Source organism: Aythya marila (assembly GCF_965140915.1).
Source record: "Aythya marila genome assembly, chromosome: 4".
NCBI classification, from domain to species: Eukaryota; Metazoa; Chordata; class Aves; order Anseriformes; family Anatidae; genus Aythya; species Aythya marila.
Genome location: NC_139045.1, coordinates 14,125,230 through 14,147,573, shown reverse-complemented (window position 1 = coordinate 14,147,573; position 22,344 = coordinate 14,125,230). Strand labels below are relative to the sequence as shown.

Below are 22,344 nucleotides of genomic sequence, written 5' to 3'. Positions count from 1 at the left end.
ATGCAAAAGTAATGAAAGTTCTGTATGGATGAGAAATAAAAAAAATTGAAAATAACACAGTGAGATGAATTTTCAGCATGTTTCTGAAACAGAATTTAAAACAACAACAACAACAAAAATCAAACATTTTCTTTTTCATTTAAAAAATTTAAGTCACTACAAATTTACACATCCAAAGTTTTGCCAGAACAATTCCATTTTCATAGTTGAAAAGTGTTGTGATAGAACTTTTCTGACTAGTTCTGCTGTTGAGCTCTCAAGGTGAGTACAGGAACTGTACTCAATTCTTTTTAACAAAAGGTTAGAAGGCATGGAGGCATGCCAATGCTGGTCAGATTTGCTCAAAAAATAGTTGGGCATGGTGAACTCTGTAAATTGAGGGATGGCCTGCAAGCCCTCTATCTGCTAATAGATTGCTTTTTCTTTACTTCCTCACTCATTTTAACAGAAGGTGAAAAAGCTCTTACCTGTGTCTGACGCTTTTTTAATTTTTTTTTTTTTTAAAGGGAGAGGATTTATTTATTTATTTTAAGAATCCAGCTAGACATATAAAAACAATGTTAACATGTTCAGAGACAAACTTAACTAGTGTAAATTGACATGACCGCACCTAGTAAGCATGCAGTTATGTGCATTCATAGATATTTTGACCTGTGGTCATTGGGAATGTTAGTCAGTTGGCTTATCTCATATGCCAGAGTTCAGGTAACAACATAAATAATCTCCAGGAGACTACTGAGCAATATAGCTGTAATAGGCTTGGGCTAAACCATAGTTCTGAATCTCTCCAGTTTGTGGAAATACAGGTCTGAGATCAGAGCTGGCTCTTTAGTATAGAGTTTTCACTCCAATCCGTTGAATAAAATGCTGCATTTCATATAACTCCTTTGTGTAGCTGCTGACAGCACTTGCCTATATGTAGTTACTTGTCTAAATGTCGTAGGTATTTATATCCCTTTGGACATGATCAGCACTCTGGTTCACCAGGCTAACAAAAGAGCCCATTGTGTGACATGCTGAGGGAGGTTCTCATGCTACCCATTTTTAATACTGTCCTTGAAAATTAACAGTAAGAAAAATTGGAATTAGAAGCCAAACTCACAAAATGTGAGATCAATTAGAAGGGGTGTTTTCCTGATTAACTTTCTGTGAATGGCTGCAGATTTATAATAATACAGCATGTTCCCCAAGCAAGGACAGGGTGTCAGAGCGGTAATGATGAAGTATTTGTTGACTGCTGAATTTGAAAATGACCTGGCTTTCCCACCAGCTTGGTTATCTGTTTTGGAATCAAATCCTCAGCTACAATAAGCTGATGTGACCCTTTTGAACAAATTTACCTGGCTGCAGAGGGGACTGCCTGCTGTTAACGAGTAGCTAGAGACACAGAATTTCTGAATTTCTGCAGTCACAGAAGATGCCTGTTGGAAAGCAGGTGGTTCAGCAGTGCAGTCAGACTGGCATGTCCCAAAAAGGAAAAAACCTTTAAAAGGAAATGTTGAATGAAGGACCACTTATTTGCTAAAACTGTATTATTCAAATTCTTATTGATATTCTTCTAAGCTGTAACTGCTGAAATAATTCCTTAGTATGAGAACTGTGATGCAATTACATACAGATAACCATATTAGTAATTCCTTGACTTACAGATGTGAAAGAGGTATGAAAGTGGAAAGCTATCTGATTCACCTGCATTCACAAAAGGCAGTTTCAAATTCCCATAATATCTTCCATTTTGAGCTCTTCCTTCAGTCATAGCCTAAGTTTCCAATGCAGTATTTTAAATCTTAAAAAGAAATGTGATACTTTGTGCATTGCTGCATAGAGGAAGGACAAAAATGGAAAAGATGACCCAGAAGATCCTTTCATTCCTGAACTCCTAAAAAAATAAAAGTTGCCCTGAGTGGAAAGGTTAAAATATTTTTGCTATGAAGATAAAGGAAAAACAGGATATGAGGTTTTAAACTCAACCCTTTCTGAATGAAAATTGTAATGAATGCAATCCATATCTGTAAAATCTGCATTTTTTTTTTCTTGGTGAAGAAAAAGTACTCTTGAACCCTAATTACAATGACAACATGTTAGGAAGCTATATATGAAATCTGGTGTTATACTTACAAGTTAAGAAGTTAGAGGCAAAACTGGCTTGACCATCAAACGTAGAAGATAGATGCCAACTAAGAGGTGCTTTTACAATGAAATTCATCTTGTTTTAAATAAACCAAGGGTGGGCTTTCACTCTGTTTTCCCTTTGCATATTTGAAAAGTGCTGAATTAGAGGAAAAGGAAGGTTATAGCACTTTCATAAATAATTTAAAAGGATAAAAGAAGAATAGGACTAATAATTACAGTGAAATGTTTCAGGGTGTTTTATTCAGATAGCACAATGGGTAATAAGAGCAGATGCTGTTCCAGTCCATGCAGTTCTTCAGTTTGTATTGATGTACAATGAAAAGAACCAAAGATAATTAATGGTCTATGAAGAGGACACTCTTAGTAGTGAGCTGATGTCTCAGCATCCATCTTCACGTTGATCAATATTAGAATCTATAGCTTCGCCCATTGTTTTACGAGGTCCTTAAGAAAAAGGACACAGAATTATCAAGATCATAAAAAAATGTATTTCATTCTTTTGTGGCTCTAGCCTCATTATTCTGCCCAGGAAAAGACGCTGCGATTCCTCTGTGTCACAGCCCATTCTGAAGAAGGAAGGTATTCGTGTTATTTTTCTACTTGTGGTCCGTGCAGCTTGCCTCAAGTGAAGAGAACAGCCCTTGTCCATGCCAGCTGGCTGATAACACAGATGTCCTCCTGCCCTTTTGGCTGAACGTGTGCTCCAGGCCTGCCCCGGGCACACGCAGCCGGCACAGCACGGTGCCACCCGGAGCCACCAGGCCATGACAGCCCAACCAGCCAGCCAGAGCTGGCACCATTAAAGCCAGATGTCGCCTCTGGCAGCTTGGATGTACCCACACACAGCAGTGCTCTTGCTAATGAGCTCTACATTGCTCAAAGATGTAGTAAGGGAGCACTGTCCCTCAGCTGTAGTTGTTCCAGCACCAGCTCTGCATGTGGTGTCTGGTGCGCACACCATGCCCTGTGGGTAGGCTCACTGCAGCAGGCCGCTGTAAGCACAGATCCTCTCAGGCACCCAAGGCTTTTAACTTTCCTGTGGGTTATGAGATGATCAGCTCTCTAGAGCACTGGTTAGCCTTGACTATCCCAATATAGCCGATCATCTGTGGAAGGCAGGCCCCATGGTAATGCAGCTTACTCTATTTAGAGAGCCAGATGACCCTATCTCACACCGGAGAAGACCAGTCCCTTCCCTGAGCTGTTATTGCCAGCTCTGAAAACCTCCAAACCTGTACCATGCTAGGACATCTGACACAGTTTCATCTGCAGCCTTGTAAACTCTGTAGTTGTTCCTAGCTAAGAGCACTTGAATCCATATCTGACAGATTTAGGGCTCCAGACTTTACGGGTGTAAAATTATGAGGTGTAAGAAAGCAATTTCAGATATTTTTAGAGGTTTTGAAAACAGACAAATAAAACCACCACCACCACACCTTCTTTTCATATTCAAGTCCACAACAGTTGTACACATCACAAAAAAAGGCACATGCAGATGTGCTTTTCTACTGGAAGTTGCGTGGCATGACTGCAAATACGGACTTCCATAGTGCTCAGTAAATTCCTCCATAACTTTGGAAAAGAAAGCACTCTCATCTAAACTCAGAAAAAAAAAGAGCTAGCAAAAATCTGAACATTGCATACCACTTTAGCACAGGTATCAACAGAGAGCTTTAGATCACTGAAATTTGTAACATGCTATCTGCCATATTGTCGATGGAAAAATGTTGGCTCGCTCCTAAGCATTAATGGCATGTATATTGGATACTTGTATTGGGTGTCAAATTATATAAGTGCAAAACTTCCTATTTGGTATTGATTTCTAGCTTTTTTAGCCAGTGGCTAGATTTGAGGCTACAGTGCCTAAAATCTCTGCGGAAGGCAGCTTTCTGCCATCTGCTGTCTGGCTGCAGCCATGAAGTCTCTTGTTAGAGCCAAAATGGATCCCCATGGTTAAGATACAGTTCAATGTATATTCCCCAGAAAAGAAAAAAAAATCCCTTATAGTTCCAGAAGGTGGTGACATTTGCTTCAGTGGCGAAAATCAAGTGCCTAAAGGGGGCCTACAGGAAAAGTGGGAGGGATTCTGTATCAGGGAGTGTAGCAATAGGACAATAGGTAATGGCTTTAAACTGAAAAAGGGTAGATTTAGGTTAGGTATAAGGAAAAATGTCTTTACCACGAGGGTGCTGAGGCACCAGCACAGGCTTCGCAGAGAATCTGTGGCTGTCCTGTCCCTGGAGGTACTCAAGGCCAGGCTGGATGGGGCTGTTGGCAACCTGGTCTGGGGGGAGATGTCCCTGCCCGTGGCAGGGCGGTGGAACTGGAGGAGCTTTAAGGTCCCTCCCAACCCAAACCATTCTGTGATCCTATGATCCACAGACACTTTGAACAAAGTGTGTTAAGAAACTAATAAGCATGACAAAATGCAGCCTAAAAGACCTCTAGACTGCCACCAAACACTGTGACACCTGAAGTGCTTCAGTGCACAGGAATGACAGTGTGTGGAACCAGACCAATTTCAAGCAGAAATAACAGAACCTGACACCTCTACTTCTGGCCCCTGAAAAAAAAAATGGCTAAGAGCCAGGTCCTAGCATGCTTGAACCTAACCTTAAAGCTAATCCTTGAAGCTGTCCCATTGGTTTGATCTTGGGGGCAGTCACTGTATCAGCAGGGCCAGCAGCTTTGCCTCTTGCCCTTGGTATTTTACTCTTCTATTGAATAAGCAAAGGTGGCCCAGGTAATACATTAATCAAATGTGAACAATCCTTAATACTAACGTATCAACATGTGAGGGAAGAGTTTATTAATTTTCTTTGTTATTGCCTAAAGAACTTGCAGACAAATTGAATCATGTCTTCATTAGAGGAGGGTAAAAGCAACCTCAGTTTGAGAAGGCAGAGCAATTAATCTGCTTGCATTTTGTTTTCTCTTTCAGGTACCTCCATCATCTACTCTTCTTGATGTGAAACACAAATTTCACAAAGCATGTAAGTACTTTGGCTAGCAGGCTGGAGGCATGGTTAGAAGCCTTTAAGCATGGAGAAGTAGTCAAATTTATTTTTCATGAAATCTCACACAAAAGCTGAGGCTGGCTTGACAGCTCCAGTGCTAAATTAGAGCAGTATTCGGAGTAAGGTTCTCCTGTAGCTATCGCAGACATGAGAGGCTGGAAGGAGAGGACTGCATAATTCATCATTGCTCGCCCATAAGGGGCGATACTTTTTTATCCTGTTTTTAACATTACAGTGTCAATTCAAGACCTCAGCTGCATTCACTCTCCCAATGTTATATTAGATAAGCCTCGATAACATTAGATTGCTTCAAGCTGGCTATAAATAGACCATGTGGACCAAATAGTTACTGTAGTGGGGAGCTCAAGCACAGAGTGATTAAATGATATATCTGAGATCGTGGAAGCAATCTGGCAGAGTTCTCAACTGACTCAGCATTGTCCAGTTCCTTAATGGTCAGGGCAACCTCCCTTTCTTATTGCTTCTTTTGTTTTTCACACCCATGAGGATGAGAAAATAGTATAGGGGAGGGTAATTTTTGGCACATATGCACAGCAGATGTGGACCTTGTACATGAGAAGATACAAGAGCAATACTACTTGAAGATCCCTCTTTCCTTGCTGTCAGAGAACACTTTTGTTGGATGCTCCTTTTCTGTCACCGCCTAGTCACATATATTCTGCCCTCACTAGGGGTGTTGGATAAAAAGGAGAGAGAAAGAACAAGACAAGCAGCTGTGTGCCAAGGTTTGATGGCATTTTCATTTATCCTTTATGAATTGCTGTGTCAGTATTTTGAGGAGTGGGGCTAAATGTACCTGAAAGCTACCAGATGTTGTAGATGTGTATATGGCGTGCCTTGAGTTCTGAAATGCTGTAACTGATATTTGTAGAGAGCCCAGTTTTGCAACATTACTTCTAGACCAGGAAATGTTTCTTCTGCTTCTGCCCATGGGAGGTAAGGTGCTGCTTGTGATCAGGACTCGTACCTTGAGTGTCACTCACATGGGATATGCAGGTCTACGCAAGGCCTCTTACACTGAACTGGGGTATTTAGTTGAGTAGAAAAAGATGCAACAAGAACCGAGGGTTGGAAATGAGGACCAGACAAACTCAAATTAGGAATGAGGCATTTGATGCCAAGATGCAGGATGGGTTACTGCTGGAGTAAGAGTTCTAGACAATGGACTTTCCATTATTTTTACCAAAAAAAAAAAAAGAAAAAAGGAGGGATATGCTACTAAAGACTAGATGCCTTTTGCAAAGAAATGCTTTAGTCAGATGCTAATATCAAGTTCAGAGTAGGATATGTGGAAGAAGCATTATACTTCTCTGTCCTTAGAATTTTATAAAACATTGAAGCTTAAGGCCTCTGATTGCACAAAGGTTCAGTTAATGAAGCAAAATGTTGACACGGCTGCTCCAAAACCACTTCTTTTCAACCCCTGTAAGAGCTTGCAATATGCAAAAGGCTAAAAGTCTAAAAACTCAGCACCTGAATATGTGAAGACTGAGTGCATAAGATTTAATATTTCAATAAGGATGTGTCCTCCCACCACTTTGTGAAATGCAGTGCTTTTCTGCTTAGACTCTTTTAAATCATTTGAGACTGGATTTATATTGATGCAGCTTAAATCAGCTGAAGATCACTGGCACAGAGGCTTATGTCAATATAATTGTAATAAGGTTTTTAATTAATTTGGGATAAAATAGTGAAAGTTTGTGTATAAGCCATTTTATTGGCACCTGTTTTCATATTTAGAGGTACCTCACTCCTCAAATACATCCAGGGATGTAAGTTGAGCAGTGTATGGAGGAAGACAATAAGTAGTACAACAAAGCATGACACACACCGTGAACTGAACCTCTGACAGTGTGGCCCTTTACAACATGTGGAAAGGCTGGCATGTGCCTTCAAAGTTTTCCTAGTCCCCAGTTTCTTAGTTCTCAGGAGCACACTGTGTCAATGTCCTGTGTCATTTCTTCCCATTCCAGCTCATTGCTTTGATCTCTCTTTTCCAGCTCAGCCTGGATGTTGCTGTCTCATGAGGTTCCCCCTTCCTCCTTTTCCTCTGGCAAAGAACAAACCTTCCCTTTTTTCCTCTTTGTGTAGTTTGGAGGATGACAGCTTACAGAATTTATATTACAGTTCTTTTAGGCAAGAGCCGAGAAGTGGCTGAAGCTGATCTGTGGATGCCTTTGGTTACTGTGCTATTTGTGCTAGTTCATGCATTCATTTCTGTCATTTCATGTGTGCCAGACTCACATGTCTCCTATAATCTCTTGCTAAAACACTCCTACGCACACGCCCTTACAGTCTCCCTGTCCTCGTGCATTCTCCTTTGATCACCCATGCAATTAAGCTTTCTCCTCAGCTGGTATCTTGTCAGCCCTTCAGTGAGTGAGAGGAACCCCTGTGCAGCAATTTCACAAGCATCATCTCTGTCACTGATCAGTTTTTGCTGCCTGATTCAAGAAAAGAGGAAAAAAAGACTGAATTATGAATTGCAGCAGGAGACTGCTAATCATTAAAATAAAAGAAATGGGATGCAAGTGGCACATAGCATGTTACCGTTCAGTAGTTTCTAAGTCAGTCAAACATTAGTTTGGATCTGTGTTTATATGAAAGAATACGGACTCAGAAATCCAGGAACAAATACTGAAATATTCTACAGCTCTCACTTCAGCAGAAGCCTCCTTGTGGAAACAACCCCAGCAAAGGCTAACACCTTGTTTTCTGCGGCACTGAGTTCAGTGGGGCGATCGCTGGGGATTCGGGGATCTATGAGCTTTTAGCGGAGGTACCACCTACGATAACCTGCCATTTCATGGGAAATGAGAGGCTTTCTCCAGACAGAAGAGCATAGTTTTGGATCAGCCCCTGGCTGCTGTAGCCACTGTCTGTGGCAGGGACTGCAGTTTGCCTGTCGCAGAGCTCCAGCCCTAGCTCTGCAGGGGCTTTCTGTAACAGATGCTAGATCCAGGCTGCCATGCTTAATAGGAAATATCACACCTGCCCACCATGAACCCGTCTAATCCTTTCTAAACCTACTTACAGTTCTGACCTTAGCAAAATCCTCTGGGAAGGAGTTCCGCGATACGTGCTTCGTGGACAAAACCACACTGTTCACGGTGGCATCATCCACATGCCTACACTTCTGTTGCTTGTTTTCTGCCTGAAATTGGGTGGCAGCTGAGTGCCTGGGTGTTACTGACCTTCACGCTGTACCATCTAAGGCATGGCCACAGAAGCCTTAATCAAATTGGTGCTGTGCACCAGGTGACTTTACTGCTGTTTTCCTCATTCCTTTGGCTGGCTGGCAGAGGTAAAACCACACGAGTATCTTAATCTACCAGAAGGAATCCTCTTGCCCCATTTTTTCAGTTGCTTATAATGAGTCAGGTACCTGACATTTCCCATATCTATAAGGATGATGTTTTCAATGGGGAAAGAAATACCTTGTAGACTAAACTTTGCAAGCTCTTGTCCTTGGCAATAACTCTTCACCTTTAATTTATTTTTATCTTTGCAAGATGTATTGGGCTGGTGGAGGAGGAAATCTTACAGATAGAAAATGAAAAACTGTAATAATAATGCTAATCCAAGTATCACATAACTAAAATAAAATACGTCTAGAACAGGTAGTATAGTGGAGTCGGTGATCATTAAATATTTTCAAGGTTACTGCACACAAAAGTTTCTGGAAAAGCTCTTGAAAATGGAGGAAGAACAGAAAGGAAATAAGAGTTCAGCAATAACCTAACAAACTCTTGGATACAGCATCCTGCACGAGGAAGTAGCACAACTGTAGCTACTCTCTGAAGTCAGAAGAGCGAGTTTAGGGAAGCCAGAAACTGCCCCTGAGGCAGGACCAGCAGGCAGATAAAGAAGGGCAGATGGGAGGAAGCCTGGCAATGGATGGAAGGAAAAAGGGAAGCTGAATGGAATGAAAATAACACATGCAGAGCATCCCAGCCTGCAGAGGGGAATGAAGTACTCAAGGAAAAAGGAACATAGCTTCCAGCTTTCCCAATGAGATATTAACTCGTAATCATTCAGCTCCAAAACTGCAGGCCTCCCTCTCCAAGTTAGCAAATGTTACGTAGGGTATATAGAATAACCAATGTTAATCAAAGTAAATCATTAAGAAAGAAATTGTCAGTAGGTGGCACTCAAGAATAAACATCATAATTTCTGGACACTATGCAACTTCAGTGGTCTGTGGTACAGTCTTACAACTGCTTGTTGCAGGTATTTCTATAGACATCTTGAAAGCTACATCAATGGAAATGACTGAAAATGACTGAAATATTTTTGTTTTGCTTTCCTCTAGAGAGAGGGCAAGGAGCAAAACAGTGCAATAACATACCTCATGCTGATTGCCCTTTACAGCCCAATGCAAGGAGACACCTTACCATCCCAGAGGAGAAACGTAAGCAGAAGGACCATAGCACACACTCCTTTTCCAGTGGTATGGGAGGCTTGTGCATCGTCTCCCTCCTTCCCTTCTCAAAATGACCCGTGGCTGCTGCCAGCTCTGCTCCCCCTGCAGTTGCCTGCCAGTCGTGCTGAGCTCTGCCAGCACTGGGCAGCTGGAAGGAGAGCAGCATTTTAGAAACATCGATTCCTTGCTTGCCCAAAGCCCTGAAGCAGATCGTCAAAACACAGAGCTGTGGAAGCCAAGCTGGCCCGGTGGAGAGGAAGGAGGAGAATTTCTCATTGCTTAGAAATGACAGAGACAGTCTTGTGAGAGTAGCTTAAGGCATATGAGGTACTAAAACTAATCTTTCACTGGGGAGCGGATCCTCTTTCTTTTCTCCTTCCTAACAAGTCTGAAAAGGGTTTTCAAGTTCTGCATCTGCACCTTTCCTGTTTTTAACGACATCTGAGAACTAACAGCACGATTGCAAGAGCAAGGGCTTAAGGTAAAACTCCATGTTCGCCAGCCTGGTGCTAAAATGCAAGAGCTGGATGCAGCACCGTCGCTGGAAAGGATGAGTTTCCTTACTGCATCATATAATTTCCATCTAGAGGCTGGCCGTGATATTAAACTGCAAGGCTCAGAGAGGTGAGAAAGGATGCTGTGGGGATTAGTCATTAAGAGCAGTACCAGTGAGAACGGTGACTGCTAAGCCAGTGCCTTGCCTACCGGCTCTATGTAATCAGGAGTGTCTGATAACACGGGCTTGCTGAGAACCTGCAGTTCCTCTGATTTTTCCACGCTGCCTGTTACAGCTGGATTCTCAGGTTGAAGAAAGTTAATGAAATCTGTCAATTCTGATGCCTGGAGAGACTCATGTGCCCAATGAATACACCTGCTGGGGACACAGAGAAGCTGAATTATGCTATTTATGGCTCTCCCAAGCTGACTTCATAGTCCTTGCCTGCCAATCAACCAGGAGCCCTTCATGTGTCTCACAAACTGAAGAGACCCAAATAAGTTATATCTAGGGCGCACAGCCTTCCAGAGGGATCTTTCCTCTGCCCCCTATTTGGAGTCCAGGCTTTCAAAAAGCCAGCCTTTTGGAAACAGAGCCACGATCTGATCCCGGCATGAGTTGTCTTGAGCTGGATGCACTCCCCAGGCAGAAAGGCAGCTGCAAAGTACAGTTTTAACCAAATCTCCAAGTCCTTCCTCCCTGTTTTTATCCTGAGCGGTTCATGCTACGCCGGAGTCACAGCTCATATACGAATGAGTTTTCAAAGGGAGAAGTAATATCTTCCTGTGCAGAACTCTTGGGCCCAGCATTATGCCTGCGTCACACATTCACAGGATGCATTGGGTTAACAGTCACATCCAATGATTGTTTTCAGTAATTTTTCCCTTCTCTGCATTCATAACTCAACTGGAAATTAACAATGAAGGTGAGTCGCTAGGGACGGGCAGTTACTGCAAATGGGCACTATGAAGTACAGTGATTTCATCTGGGTAAATTGCTCATTCATCTGTGTTGACTTTCTAAATGAGAATGACTAGATTAGGAGGAAACATGATGAGATTTATTTCATTTTATAATTTACTTTTCTTTTGTCTTAGCCAGACAGCAGATAGTAATAGAAGACTAGGTTACAGTGAATGTAAGTATCCATCAAATGACACAGGTCTAAGGACTTTTTTCTTCTCTATGCCCGTTGACATAACTCTACCAGGAACTCGAATTTCTTGTTACTGCCACAGCGAGGCTCGTATATATTTAAACTCTTTACTTTCTGTTTTGCAACGCTAAGCAAAGTAAGCAACGAAAATCAAATGATCACCACAACAAATGATCACTACCATATTCCTCCCCAGCTCACAATCAGATCTAATCCATGAATAAATTGCTTCCTGGCCCTCCTGAGTGTGCATGTCCTCCGGTGACCTGATTTCTTGCCTTAGCGTACTGATTTAGCCAGGAGGCCAGTCTGTCTGGTAGGCTTCATTTCTGATCTACGCAGCAGGAAGTTTCAGGAGGGTGACCTTCTATCAACTTCTTTGTGGCACATCCATGCAAATCTCTCTATTCAAAATACAAGAGTCTGGCTGTTGGCACAGGTTTGTGTAGCTTGAATTTATGGCTTACCCGTCAAAATAATTGAAGCATACCTTTAAGAGCTGGGAATACTTTCACTTTTATAATGGCCAGCCAGGAAATGAGGGTGGCATCACTGACCTAACATGGTTGGAAGAAAGCAGAAGCCACGCTGAGTTAGCCTTGTGATTTTCAAAGTGACTGAAAATTTAGAGCTTATACCCCACTCTCAGTCTTCATGCATTCTGTGTTGGAATTACAGAAAACCAATTCTGGCCTTTTTTCCAAAGGGAAAGGCAAGGCAGGGAGTGTTGCAGCCGCAGTCACAGTGCAGGCTCCCGGGTAGCCCTCCAGAAAGTGGTGTGTGCTTCACTGACAATCCTTTTTGCAACCTGAGCTCTGGGTCCTAACCTTCCATTTGAGCCCTGACCCATGTGTGTCTTGCTGACACTGCTGAAGCCCAGAACTTGCATTAGGACATTTGTGGCTGGGGTGCTAAGTCTGGCTTCTTGCTTCCAGCTGTCTGACTAATAAGGAGAGCAAACACCAGGCTAGGCACCCGCATTCCACTTTTGCTGAACACTCGAATCTCATAAGTTGTGGAGGAAGAGATATTAAATCAGTCTGAGAAGTGTCTGATCGTGTGTCCCTGGAGATTTGCTTTCTGAAATGTACATGTGGTTATAAAAAATGATTTCAGTGTGTACTGCATTAGGAAACTATGGCTGAGTTTTGGCTTACCCACCTAGTGTAAAAGCAATGCACTTAGCCCTGTATGACCTTAAGTAGGACTTCTAGGGTCAGTTATTTAAGGCATTTTGGTCTTTGAGGATAACAGCAAAAGCTAAAGGGCTGGCTGAGATTTTTGAAGTTGCCTAATTCACACTGAACTAAACGTGATATTTGGGACATAGTTCTTCAAGGCTTAATTCAAAACTAGTGGGAAGCATGCTATTGACTTGGGTGAGTTTTATGCCAGACGCTTTCTCCTTTTTGAGCTTAATTTTCTCATCCATAAAATAAGAACAATTAACCTGCCTTTCATCCATCTTGCACTCTTTTGTCTGTTTTGGCTGTGATCCCTAAGAAACATTTGGGACAATGAATGACTTAAATATATGCCTAATGACCTATTGAACCGAAGGCAGTGAGGTGTCTAAAACACAAAAGCTAGGCTATCTATTAAATGCTTGTGAAAGTAAGCTGGCCTCCAGGAAAAAAAAAAAAAAAAAAAAAAAAGTGATACTCAAACCAGAAATAGAAAAAGTGAAGATCAACTCAAAAACTTAAATGGAAATTCACATTATTTCTCTTTTTGGCAGATGCTGCATCTGATGTTATTGCATTTCATTAGCAGGATTACAGATATCATTTCAGATGAGAAATATAATAAAAGAAAAGGCAATGAATCTATAGAGATGTAGCTTGAAGCAGAACTGGTCCTCTCTGCTCTCTGGGATATTGTTCCCAGCTGAGATTTACAGGACTCTAACAATGCATCACAAATGACATCCTATGTAAACAATTGGAGAACAAATGTGAGATGCTATTTAAATGCCTCATTAAGAAAAGGAAATTTCATAGCTAGATTCTTTGCTTTTCTTTCCTTTGCAGTAGATTTAATTGACAGATCTAGATGAGAAACAACAAAATTTGTTTATCAGAATTGCCTGTTATTACTTACAATGTATCTTATTACAGTGCCTATGGCTCAACTGAGAAAAGGGCAGTATGAGGTACTACAGAAGTAATCCAGGCCCTAGAGAACGTGCATTCTCTGATAAAATGAAGAATTAAAGCCTACTGAACTGTTAATAGAAGATGCCAAAGTAGTTTTTGTTCTTAAGGAGTTCCTACATCAATGTAAATTCATGTATTACATTTTTGTCTGAGTGACTTCCAACCATAACCTGGTGTTCACCACCACATTCACATGGGCTTACTGTTCATTCAGCAGGTCTTCATGACTGTGAAAAGAATCTCATGTCCATTAATGAGAGATGCCTATTGATTACGGTAGGGTAGAGATCACTTCAGGCCTTCAAATATGCCCTGCATCTGCATCAAGGTTTTCACAGAGGTCCCCATGCCTTTGGATACCAGCGTTGGGCAGATGGCTTTGCAAAAAGATCCAGTAGTTTCTTTTGGGAGGAGCTGCATGGAATGGGTCTGCACGAAATGTGCCAGAGACTTCTTGTGAAAGAGAGCCAACAGGCCCTGGGATGGCAGAAGAGGAAGCAAATCTCCCATGATAGAATGAGAGGAACCTACCTCCTTCTTGGACAGCTTTAGGAGGATAATGAATAAAAACCAACAAGGTCCATGGTATCTCATCTGCTCAAGAGGTCACAGCAGAGGCAGCAGCTCCTGCTGTTAGGTTCAGATTTTCCCCTGGGTTTGCCTTGTGATAGTGACTTCTTTTCCATTCATTTACTCTTTCTCTTTTGATCCCAGCTTGCCTATTTATTTATTTTCCTCTTTGGGCATAGAGGGAAAGAAAGTCTAAGAACAATCAAAATAAGAAATCTTTCAAATAAAACTTGATATTTACCATTATTTCCAGTTAATGAAAGCAATGCATCAAAGACAAGAAGCTGAACAAATGATTTACAATAAAAATAATGCGATAGAGGAGAGTTCTGCCTCTTTCTAAATTGTCCCCACATTACAATGATCCTGAATATATTTGCTGCTGGAAATAATTCACCATTGAAATAATCGACGTGCGAAGTATTCTGGGTCTGCAGCTCATTCATAAGCTGTGCTCATATAAAATGTGGACAGGCCTTGCTCACTGCTTGACTCGCATTGTTACTAGTGTAAGCTAGGTGCCTAATTCTAAATGCTCTTTGCACACCTACCTCTGTATCCTGGTCTTTCTTTCGTTTATCCCAGCATTTAGTTCTTTCCAGCATGCAAGGGAAAAGTATTTGTCCTCTGTCATAGAGCTGAGGGAGGAAGAGCAGTTTCACAAGCTTCATGGCAGTGCTTCAGAGGCACAGAAGCCTCTGCTTAATTCAGGTGCTGGGATGGGAGAATTAAACCAGCCCAAATCAACTTCTCTCAGGAAGGACGCAGGAGCATGACAGGGCCTGTGACTCACCTGCTGGTGTCTGATCTGCTGCCTCTTCCTCATGGCCCATGGAGAAACTACAATTTAGCCTTCTTATTAGCGAGGATTAACTTTCAGTGTGGTGAATTTACCAATGAATTTATGAGGATTTAATTTGCACAAAGGAAGAAATCATGTCAGTTCAAATGCGTTCATTTAATTGGTGATAGCATTGGTGCGGTCATTAGATAAAAACATAAAGCACTACGATTAGGGGTTAGCGAGGGAATGCATCTTGATTAGATTAGAAACTGGAGGAAGAGCTGTCCCCTGGACAGTCAGATATTGAAATTATACTTAATTAGCATATTTTATTAGCTAATTGACTAAGGAATGTTTTTAAAGAAACACAGCTAAGGCCTGGGGTAGGACTCTCCTCTGCCCAGTACACCTGGGGTGGAGGGACAAATGAGCTTTTGAGCCATCTTTGCCCTGTCAGCTGTGCTCGTTGAAGCACCAGGTGCTTTCTGATGCTGCAACATAACTCAGCACAGCCCCAAGGCTGCTCCATGGCCCCCACGCTGTGTTCAGGCAGCGGGCACGTAGCATAGGTTAAAGCAGCAGTCCCTCTGAGGCCTGGTGGAGCTCAGCAAGCATGCAGGGCGCTCAGCAGCTCATACGGGTGCTCAGCACCCCCAAGAGAGTGAGAAGAAGAGGGAGAGGCTGAGGGATGCTGCAGCTCCCTCGTCCTCACTGAATTTGAGCTTCCCACCTGAGAGAGGCAAATGGCAGGGAAGGCCTTGGTGCCACTGCCCCGTGTGTAGCTCTGTGGAGAACTGCTGTCCAAATGTGCCCGACAGGCTTGCTAATTGTGGCAGTACCCAAAATAGAGCTTTCTGAAGTGAGGAGGCAATGACCTGTGTTATCAGTGCCCTGAAACACGGCCTATCACATAATATGTTCGTCATAAGGCACAGCACGGGTTGGTTCTCTCACAAACTGGCACAGGCTGAACATGAGCAAAGGTTTTGAAAGAAAAGTCATTCTGAAACAGGCTTTTATATCTTTTATATCCTCTATATTGCTCTTGTTTTCTGAGACTGCAAGGATGTTCAGATACCTGTGTTAAATGCCCTGCTTTACTGCCTATGAAACCCTTAGGTGGGTTGGCTAATGCCACACCTGAAAAGGTTTTTGAGCAGTTAAGGACACAGACAGATGATAAGCGATTTCATAAACCACCAAATATTAAGCTGCCTTTTTGAAAATCCCACGCTATTATATGAACAGGCAGATAGAGAAGGAAGGATATCTTGTAGTTCCTGAAACACATACATCATTTGCCAAATGCATGTTCCTTAATGTGCAGTGTCTCATGTTTGGGTCACCCTTTGAATGAAGACTTCTCTGACAGCTTGTAACGAGGAAGAAAATCCTGCTCGAGTTCTCACATCCCCCTGATACCTCAGCAATTATCTTTGTTATCCAATTCAAACTTGTACAGAGAGAAGAATCAAAGGCAAAGATAACTGCCAGAATTAAAACACTCAATCGGCATAAATTACTAAGTCACTCTTTTCATTGGCATTGACATTTCAGAGCCAGGACCCAGGTGTCTGCAAATAACACCAAGCAAGCTCCGTGCTATTTTAGTGCATGGATCACAGGGCGCAGTTCTCCCTGGGGGTCCCCTGCTCAAAAAACTCCCCAAACCCATTACGCAGAGCAGAGTGCAGTGGGTCCAGCTTCACGGACTGATCCCCACCGCTGCCACGGGAGCTGCAGCACGATGCCCAGGTGATGGGAGCTGCTCGGGGCCTGGCAGTGTGTGCTGTGCTGCTGCAGGTGGGTGCTCTCAGCCTGAGCGCTGCTGCAGTGCCGCAGCGCTGTGCATCCAGCAGCTCCTCACCTCCCCGTTCTGATTTAAGGGCATTCATTCCCTTCTGGGAACATTGCTTCGAGCTCCATCATTGTCACAATATCTGTTTGCTTGTTTCTCTGTATTCTGCTCTGTGGTTGTTATTAATGAAATAAAAGGTGAGCCTCATTCCCTTCCCTTGCCCACACACATTAATTTAAATGCAAATCCACACAGAAAGATCAAAATTAATTATACTTTCTGCAGCAGGCTACATGGGAAATTGAAATGCACAGGGCTGGCTTTCCTTTTCCCTTTTTATTTATTTATTATTTTTTTTAAGAAACAATGTAGCGAAACTATTCAAATATATATATAAATGTTGCTTACATGCTTGCCTGCTTTTAGTTTCTGATGCTTTTTGCTTGTCTAAATTTCCAGTTGTTTTCAGCACCAAGCTGTTTGAGATGGAAAATTGAAAGCTTAATCTGCTAGTGCCAGAAATCGACCTCTAAATGACAAACAATATTCTGTTTGCCACTAATAACAATTGATCTTCATTAAGACAAGCTTTGCTGACTCTTAAGAAATTTGTCCATTATTGCCTGATCAGAATATAGCTAAAGTTTAATTTTATTTTTTTTTTAGGAAAAAAACTCGCTGAGTGAGTGGCGGCGGGGGGGAGCGCTGTGTTCCTCGGTGGGTTCAGGCATTTGTAAAAGTTAGAAGTCGATGAAAATGTAGTCAGGTGAATTTGTGCTCCAGGGTGCAGTGCAGAGCCACGCAGGCTGGTGTTGCACAGCCGGACACAGCCACAGCTGCTTCCAGCTGGATGGCGCTAACCAGCTTTGTCAAATCCTGGATGAGAAAAGTATAATTATGACACTGTTTTTTAGGGAGTGCCTGCAGAGATTGATGTAATGTAGTACATTAGTTGTTAGAGCTGGTAGGTGTGCTCTGAAACACCTCCAGGATCAGGCCTTGTGAGGTTTTGTGAGGTGGGTGCTGGGGTAACAGCAAACAGCTCTGAGCACAGGCAAGCACTGCAGACACATGACTTCATGTAGGAAAAATGGATGCTCATGGATTTTAAGCATCTAAAACCAAGGGGAATGGTCAAACGGACAGCAAAAAAGGAAGCACATGACCTGACACTTTGTCAGGCTGGGACTAACTTGCTTTGTAGGCTTTGGGAAGTGTGTTTGTTGTGCCTCTTGGCCAGATCTATCCATAACCTCTCTGTAGCACTGATGGTTTAGCTAAGTACTGGAGGCATCAGTTCGCCCTCCCCACAGCTTGCTCTCCATGTGCAAGCAGGATGTTTGTAGCTAGATGCACTCATGTATTACAAAAACAGAAGAAAGAAATGGATGCTAATGATAAAATGGATTCTCTTTCAAATTTCAAGTAATTAAGAAAGTGGGTATTTGTGTAGGCATAGCAAGTAGAGATCAAGATGCCTTTGGAAAACACGTGGCCAAATATCATCCTCAGAAAGCTTATAGGTAACTCAGGTAAGAGGAAAGAGAAGCTGAGAAAGAAAAGGGATATATTTTTTAGCTGTTAAAACCAACATCCCTTTCTTTCAGTGCCCTGCTGAGATTTTACCCAACAGGGCACACTGGGGCTGCTCTTTCTACTGGCTTGCCATAAAAACATTGATCTAATTCAAGATCTTGCTCCCTCCCAAAATGCTCTGATACAGCATATCAAAGGTCCTACTGAAAAACACAGGCTAGTCAAAAGATCCCAGATGCAGCAGGTACCTTCCCAAGGACCTAGCAAGAGGTGGAAGCAGGATTTTGTTGTTCAGCTGGCCCCCATAAGCTCAGTATGGTGCCAGGCAAGGACAGCTGTGCTGTACCTATCATTTATTACAGCGAAAGTAAACACAGTAATAACTTCAGGTACTTTCTGTCTGTGTCTTGTGGCCCAGCTTAGTTTTACTGTGGTTTCTTAGGTGTGCCTTACTTACAGCCTTCATGCTCAGGAAGCTCTCAAGTGCACAATAAATCCCACAGAAGCAGAAAGCTACGGTTCCAAGTCAGTGCAGCATCCTGCTTGCCCGTCAGCTCTGTGAAGCAAGAGTGTGCAAACTTCAGTCCAGCAAAGGCTGTGGCTATCCGCACGGTGATCTCTTTGTCTTTACCTGCCTCCTCAGAAACATTGAAACAGTGCTCAAACACGCCTGCTGCAGCCGAGAGAGATGATGTTTATGACCATTGCTGCTTGAGGTCATGGACTCGGAATAACTGTATTTGTTCAGCATTTACTTGTCAAGGAAAGAGCCCAGCAAGTTACTTTCAAGATAATCTGTGTGTCAGTATGTCTGTCTGTCTCTATGTATTATGTACAAAAACACCAACCCCCCAGCAATGCATGAGTCTTTTTTAGCAACCTTTTATTACTGCAACACAGATACCAGATCAACAGTCTGGTTAAGGTGGCAGAGTGCATTTCAGCTGTGCTCAAGTCGTACAGGAAGGTGCTGTTACCTTGCTCAGCTACTGCATGACCCCTTGCGATCATGTGAGGGACATCGGTACCGCAACGTTCCCCAGAATTTCCCATACTTCTGCAAATTTAAGCAGCATGCTGCTGCTGATTGATTATAGTAATTTTGTTGTTCATATCATCCTATTCATATCACAGCAGGTATTGCTGGTAATTATTAAGCCTATTTGTTATTAGAGATGCATGGGTGGTGAAAAACAATGAGAAGCAAACAATTTAACTGATAAAATTAGTTGTTCATGGAAAGTCAATCTGATAATTATCTCCAAACTATGTCTGTCAGCTCTGCTTGGCATTTCTTAGACTCCTTACCCCCCAGAGGAACAGTTTTTGCATGGCTGAGTTCTAAGGAATGCACCTAATTTCCCAGCAGGAGAGATCTTCATGATTTTTTTTTTTTTTATTTTTTTAACCTTTGCTCTCATATAGGTTCATGTAACTTCATAAATACTACGTGACAAATAGGCATTTGATCGAGTAATTTACTAAAGAACAGGCAATGCGCTGAAGAATTTTTACGAAAAATAATAAAAATTAGTGACCCCTTCAATTTCATAATTATTGGAAAATACCTAGCACTTACATTTCCTGGTTGTTAATTTTTCAAAACCTCCTGTCATATTTAAGCAGTGGAGCACACATTAAGGTCAATTTAAATTGCGTGGATACAGAGTACCCTTGCATGCTTTTAAAACTCCATATGGGCTTTTAAAAGTGTCCTCAGCTCTTGTGACTGTCCACTGATTCATTTACTGAAATTCTAGTAAAAATGCAGTGAAAAAAACAAAAACAAACAGTGGGACCAACAGAGCTTGGTTTCCTGTGCATCTTTGCATATATGGTACTGAGGCTGCCATTTGATTAAGTGTTTGGATTGTATTAAGTGTACAAGCAGTACATCTCCTTTTATCTCCAATATTATCAGGTGGTTATTAGCTGGATATGGCCAAATTAAAAGTGGCTGTTTTTATTTATTTATTTTTACGTCCTTCCTTCTAATGTGTCAGCTTGCTTAGGTTTAAATTTTTGTTTTAAATACTGCCATGTACAACAAAAAACTTGGCTAAAATTAAATATTTTTCTTCACTTTCTTATTTTAAATATAATATAAAGAGTAAAGTCAGTCTTTACTTTCTTTACTGTAGTGTCACTTTCCAAGAAAATATCAACTTCTCGTGTTGGAAAAATTAAAATGCTTTAAACATTTATACTTTTTCATAATGGATATATGTCTTTTTCTGTTTTGGACTAAAATATTCCACCAAGTTGGAACAGATTCCTGACAGAGAAGAAGGAATATGGTAAATGGCTTAAGACGCATCATGAATTGCTTACACTTCCAGAATAAAGGAAGCTTGCACGCACAGAACAAACATTTTTTGAATCACAACAGTGAAAAAAAATCAAGCAATTTGTGAATATCCTTTCAGCTGAGGAATGGAACAAATTTTCAAGTACCTATGTGCATCCATTTGGGGATGATGGTTTTAAAGACAGAGACAAACACTCTGTATCCTCTAGGATAAGTCAAAAACATAGAGAGAATCAAATAGGGGATGAAAAACCAGGAAGCAATGTCAATGGCTGTTTTAAGCACACTGCAAGATGGGCTAAAGGAGCCACAGCTATTCCACACAAATGCTAGAAATCTAGGGAATACGATGGAGGAATCACAACATTGGCTAAATGTTGGCAGATTTAGTATCAGCTAAACAGACCAATGTTTTGAACCATGATGGCCATTCTTATGTTCTGGCCAGCCTATGCCTTTTTATTTATTTATTTATTTATTTATTTTTAAAGTTAAAACCAGTCTGGGATATAAGTGGGCTGAAAACTTCGTTATTTTTACAACTTCCCTCCAAGCATGAAATGCTTAGCCAAAACCATAAACCCCAAACGGGGGAACTGAGCAGCTCTGCTGATCACAAGGAGCACACAGGGAATAAATATGACCTCCCCAGTACAATGTGGAGCTCACAACTGAGCTCTGATGCACTCTCAAAATATTAGTGAGTAGATGATAATAATACATGCTTGAACTTATATTCAGCAGGAGTTACAAGATAAGCTTCAGTCTCCTATGCTCTTGGATCACCATTAATCTCTACAGAAGGCACCAAAGGAGAGTGTTAATAAGAATAAATTGGGAAGTAAACCCTACTAAATATAAATCCCTGGAAAAAAACAGAAAGCCTCCAGCTTCAGCAGGAAGCAAGGGGAGCTCTGCCAGATGTGGGAGTGCAGAGAGGCCTATAAGCACCGCCCGCAGCTGCAGCTATGTCTCCGTCTTTAATGAGTGCTTGTTTGCTCTGCCTGGAGCATGCACTTTCCATGGGCACTTGTGAACTCCTGCTGACAGTAGGTGAAGCTCATCTGCCAGCTACTGCTGGCTCGAGGTATCAGAGAGAGCCATCCACCCCGTTTGACAGGCAGCAGCAAGAATTAACGGGGGTGATGATGAGACACTGTGGTTGGCTTCTTTGCACTATCAAAAGAAGGCTCTTCTCCTACAGGGTTGACAGAAATGTGTGCTTGCCAGAGCCGGGCTGGACTGGAATGGCTTCCCAAATTTCCAGACAGAAATCCAGAGTTGTCAGAGCTCTTTGGAAAACGCCCGTTCACGGGAAAGAGGCAGGTGGCAAGGGGAGCCAGGGTCCCCTTGGCTAACCATCACGCAGTGATGAGCAGGCAAATTGCTGAGGCCTAGAAACACGTGGGGTTTGCTCCTTGAAAGGAGTCTCTCGTTAGGCTGGGAGAACAGACCAGCCAGAGCCCTGAGAGAGACCTCCCGAGCAAAGTGGAGTCGCACTTCCCTCCAGAAAGCAAGGCTGTTTTTTGCAGGATCCCCGGGCAGCCAAGACTGTGGAACAGCCTTGCTAAACTCTGCGGCCAATAAAGACTAAAAGCGAGAAACCTTTCTCTCCAGACTAAAACTGGCATATGTACAAAAAGAGATGCGTTTGCACTTTGTCCCCCCATTCCATCTGCCTAACATTTCCACCTGGCTTTAGCTAGCGGGCCCTTGCCAACATACAGAGCTGGGAAGAGACATCCCGACAGCTAACCCCAGGTCCCCCCAGCAAAACACACACAGCACCCCACAGATGGCCTGGAAACCAGAGACAAGCAGTGGTGTAATGACAAGGTCACTGCAGACGAGCAGCAGCAAAGGCACATTCCCATCTGTCTAAATCTTCGAGTATGCTCAAAAATAATGGCGTGCTGAGGCTGGAGGACTGGAAATGTGGGATGACG

General features: G+C 42.3%; 1 protein-coding gene across 6 annotated transcripts in view; it reads left to right on the top strand.

The window, feature by feature from the left end:
* The window catches only part of TECRL (trans-2,3-enoyl-CoA reductase like), a 64,792-nt gene that overhangs the window by 8,824 nt on the left and 33,624 nt on the right, over positions 1–22,344 (top strand). For all 6 annotated transcript variants that reach the window (XR_014317451.1, XM_082759791.1, XM_082759794.1 and 3 more), the window contains exon 2: positions 5,075–5,126. Coding sequence is in view for 5 of the 6 variants with exons in the window: in XM_082759791.1 (XP_082615917.1) it covers positions 5,075–5,126 (52 nt within the window). In the remaining variant the exon portion in view is untranslated. The remainder of the gene's footprint in view (positions 1–5,074; positions 5,127–22,344) is intronic.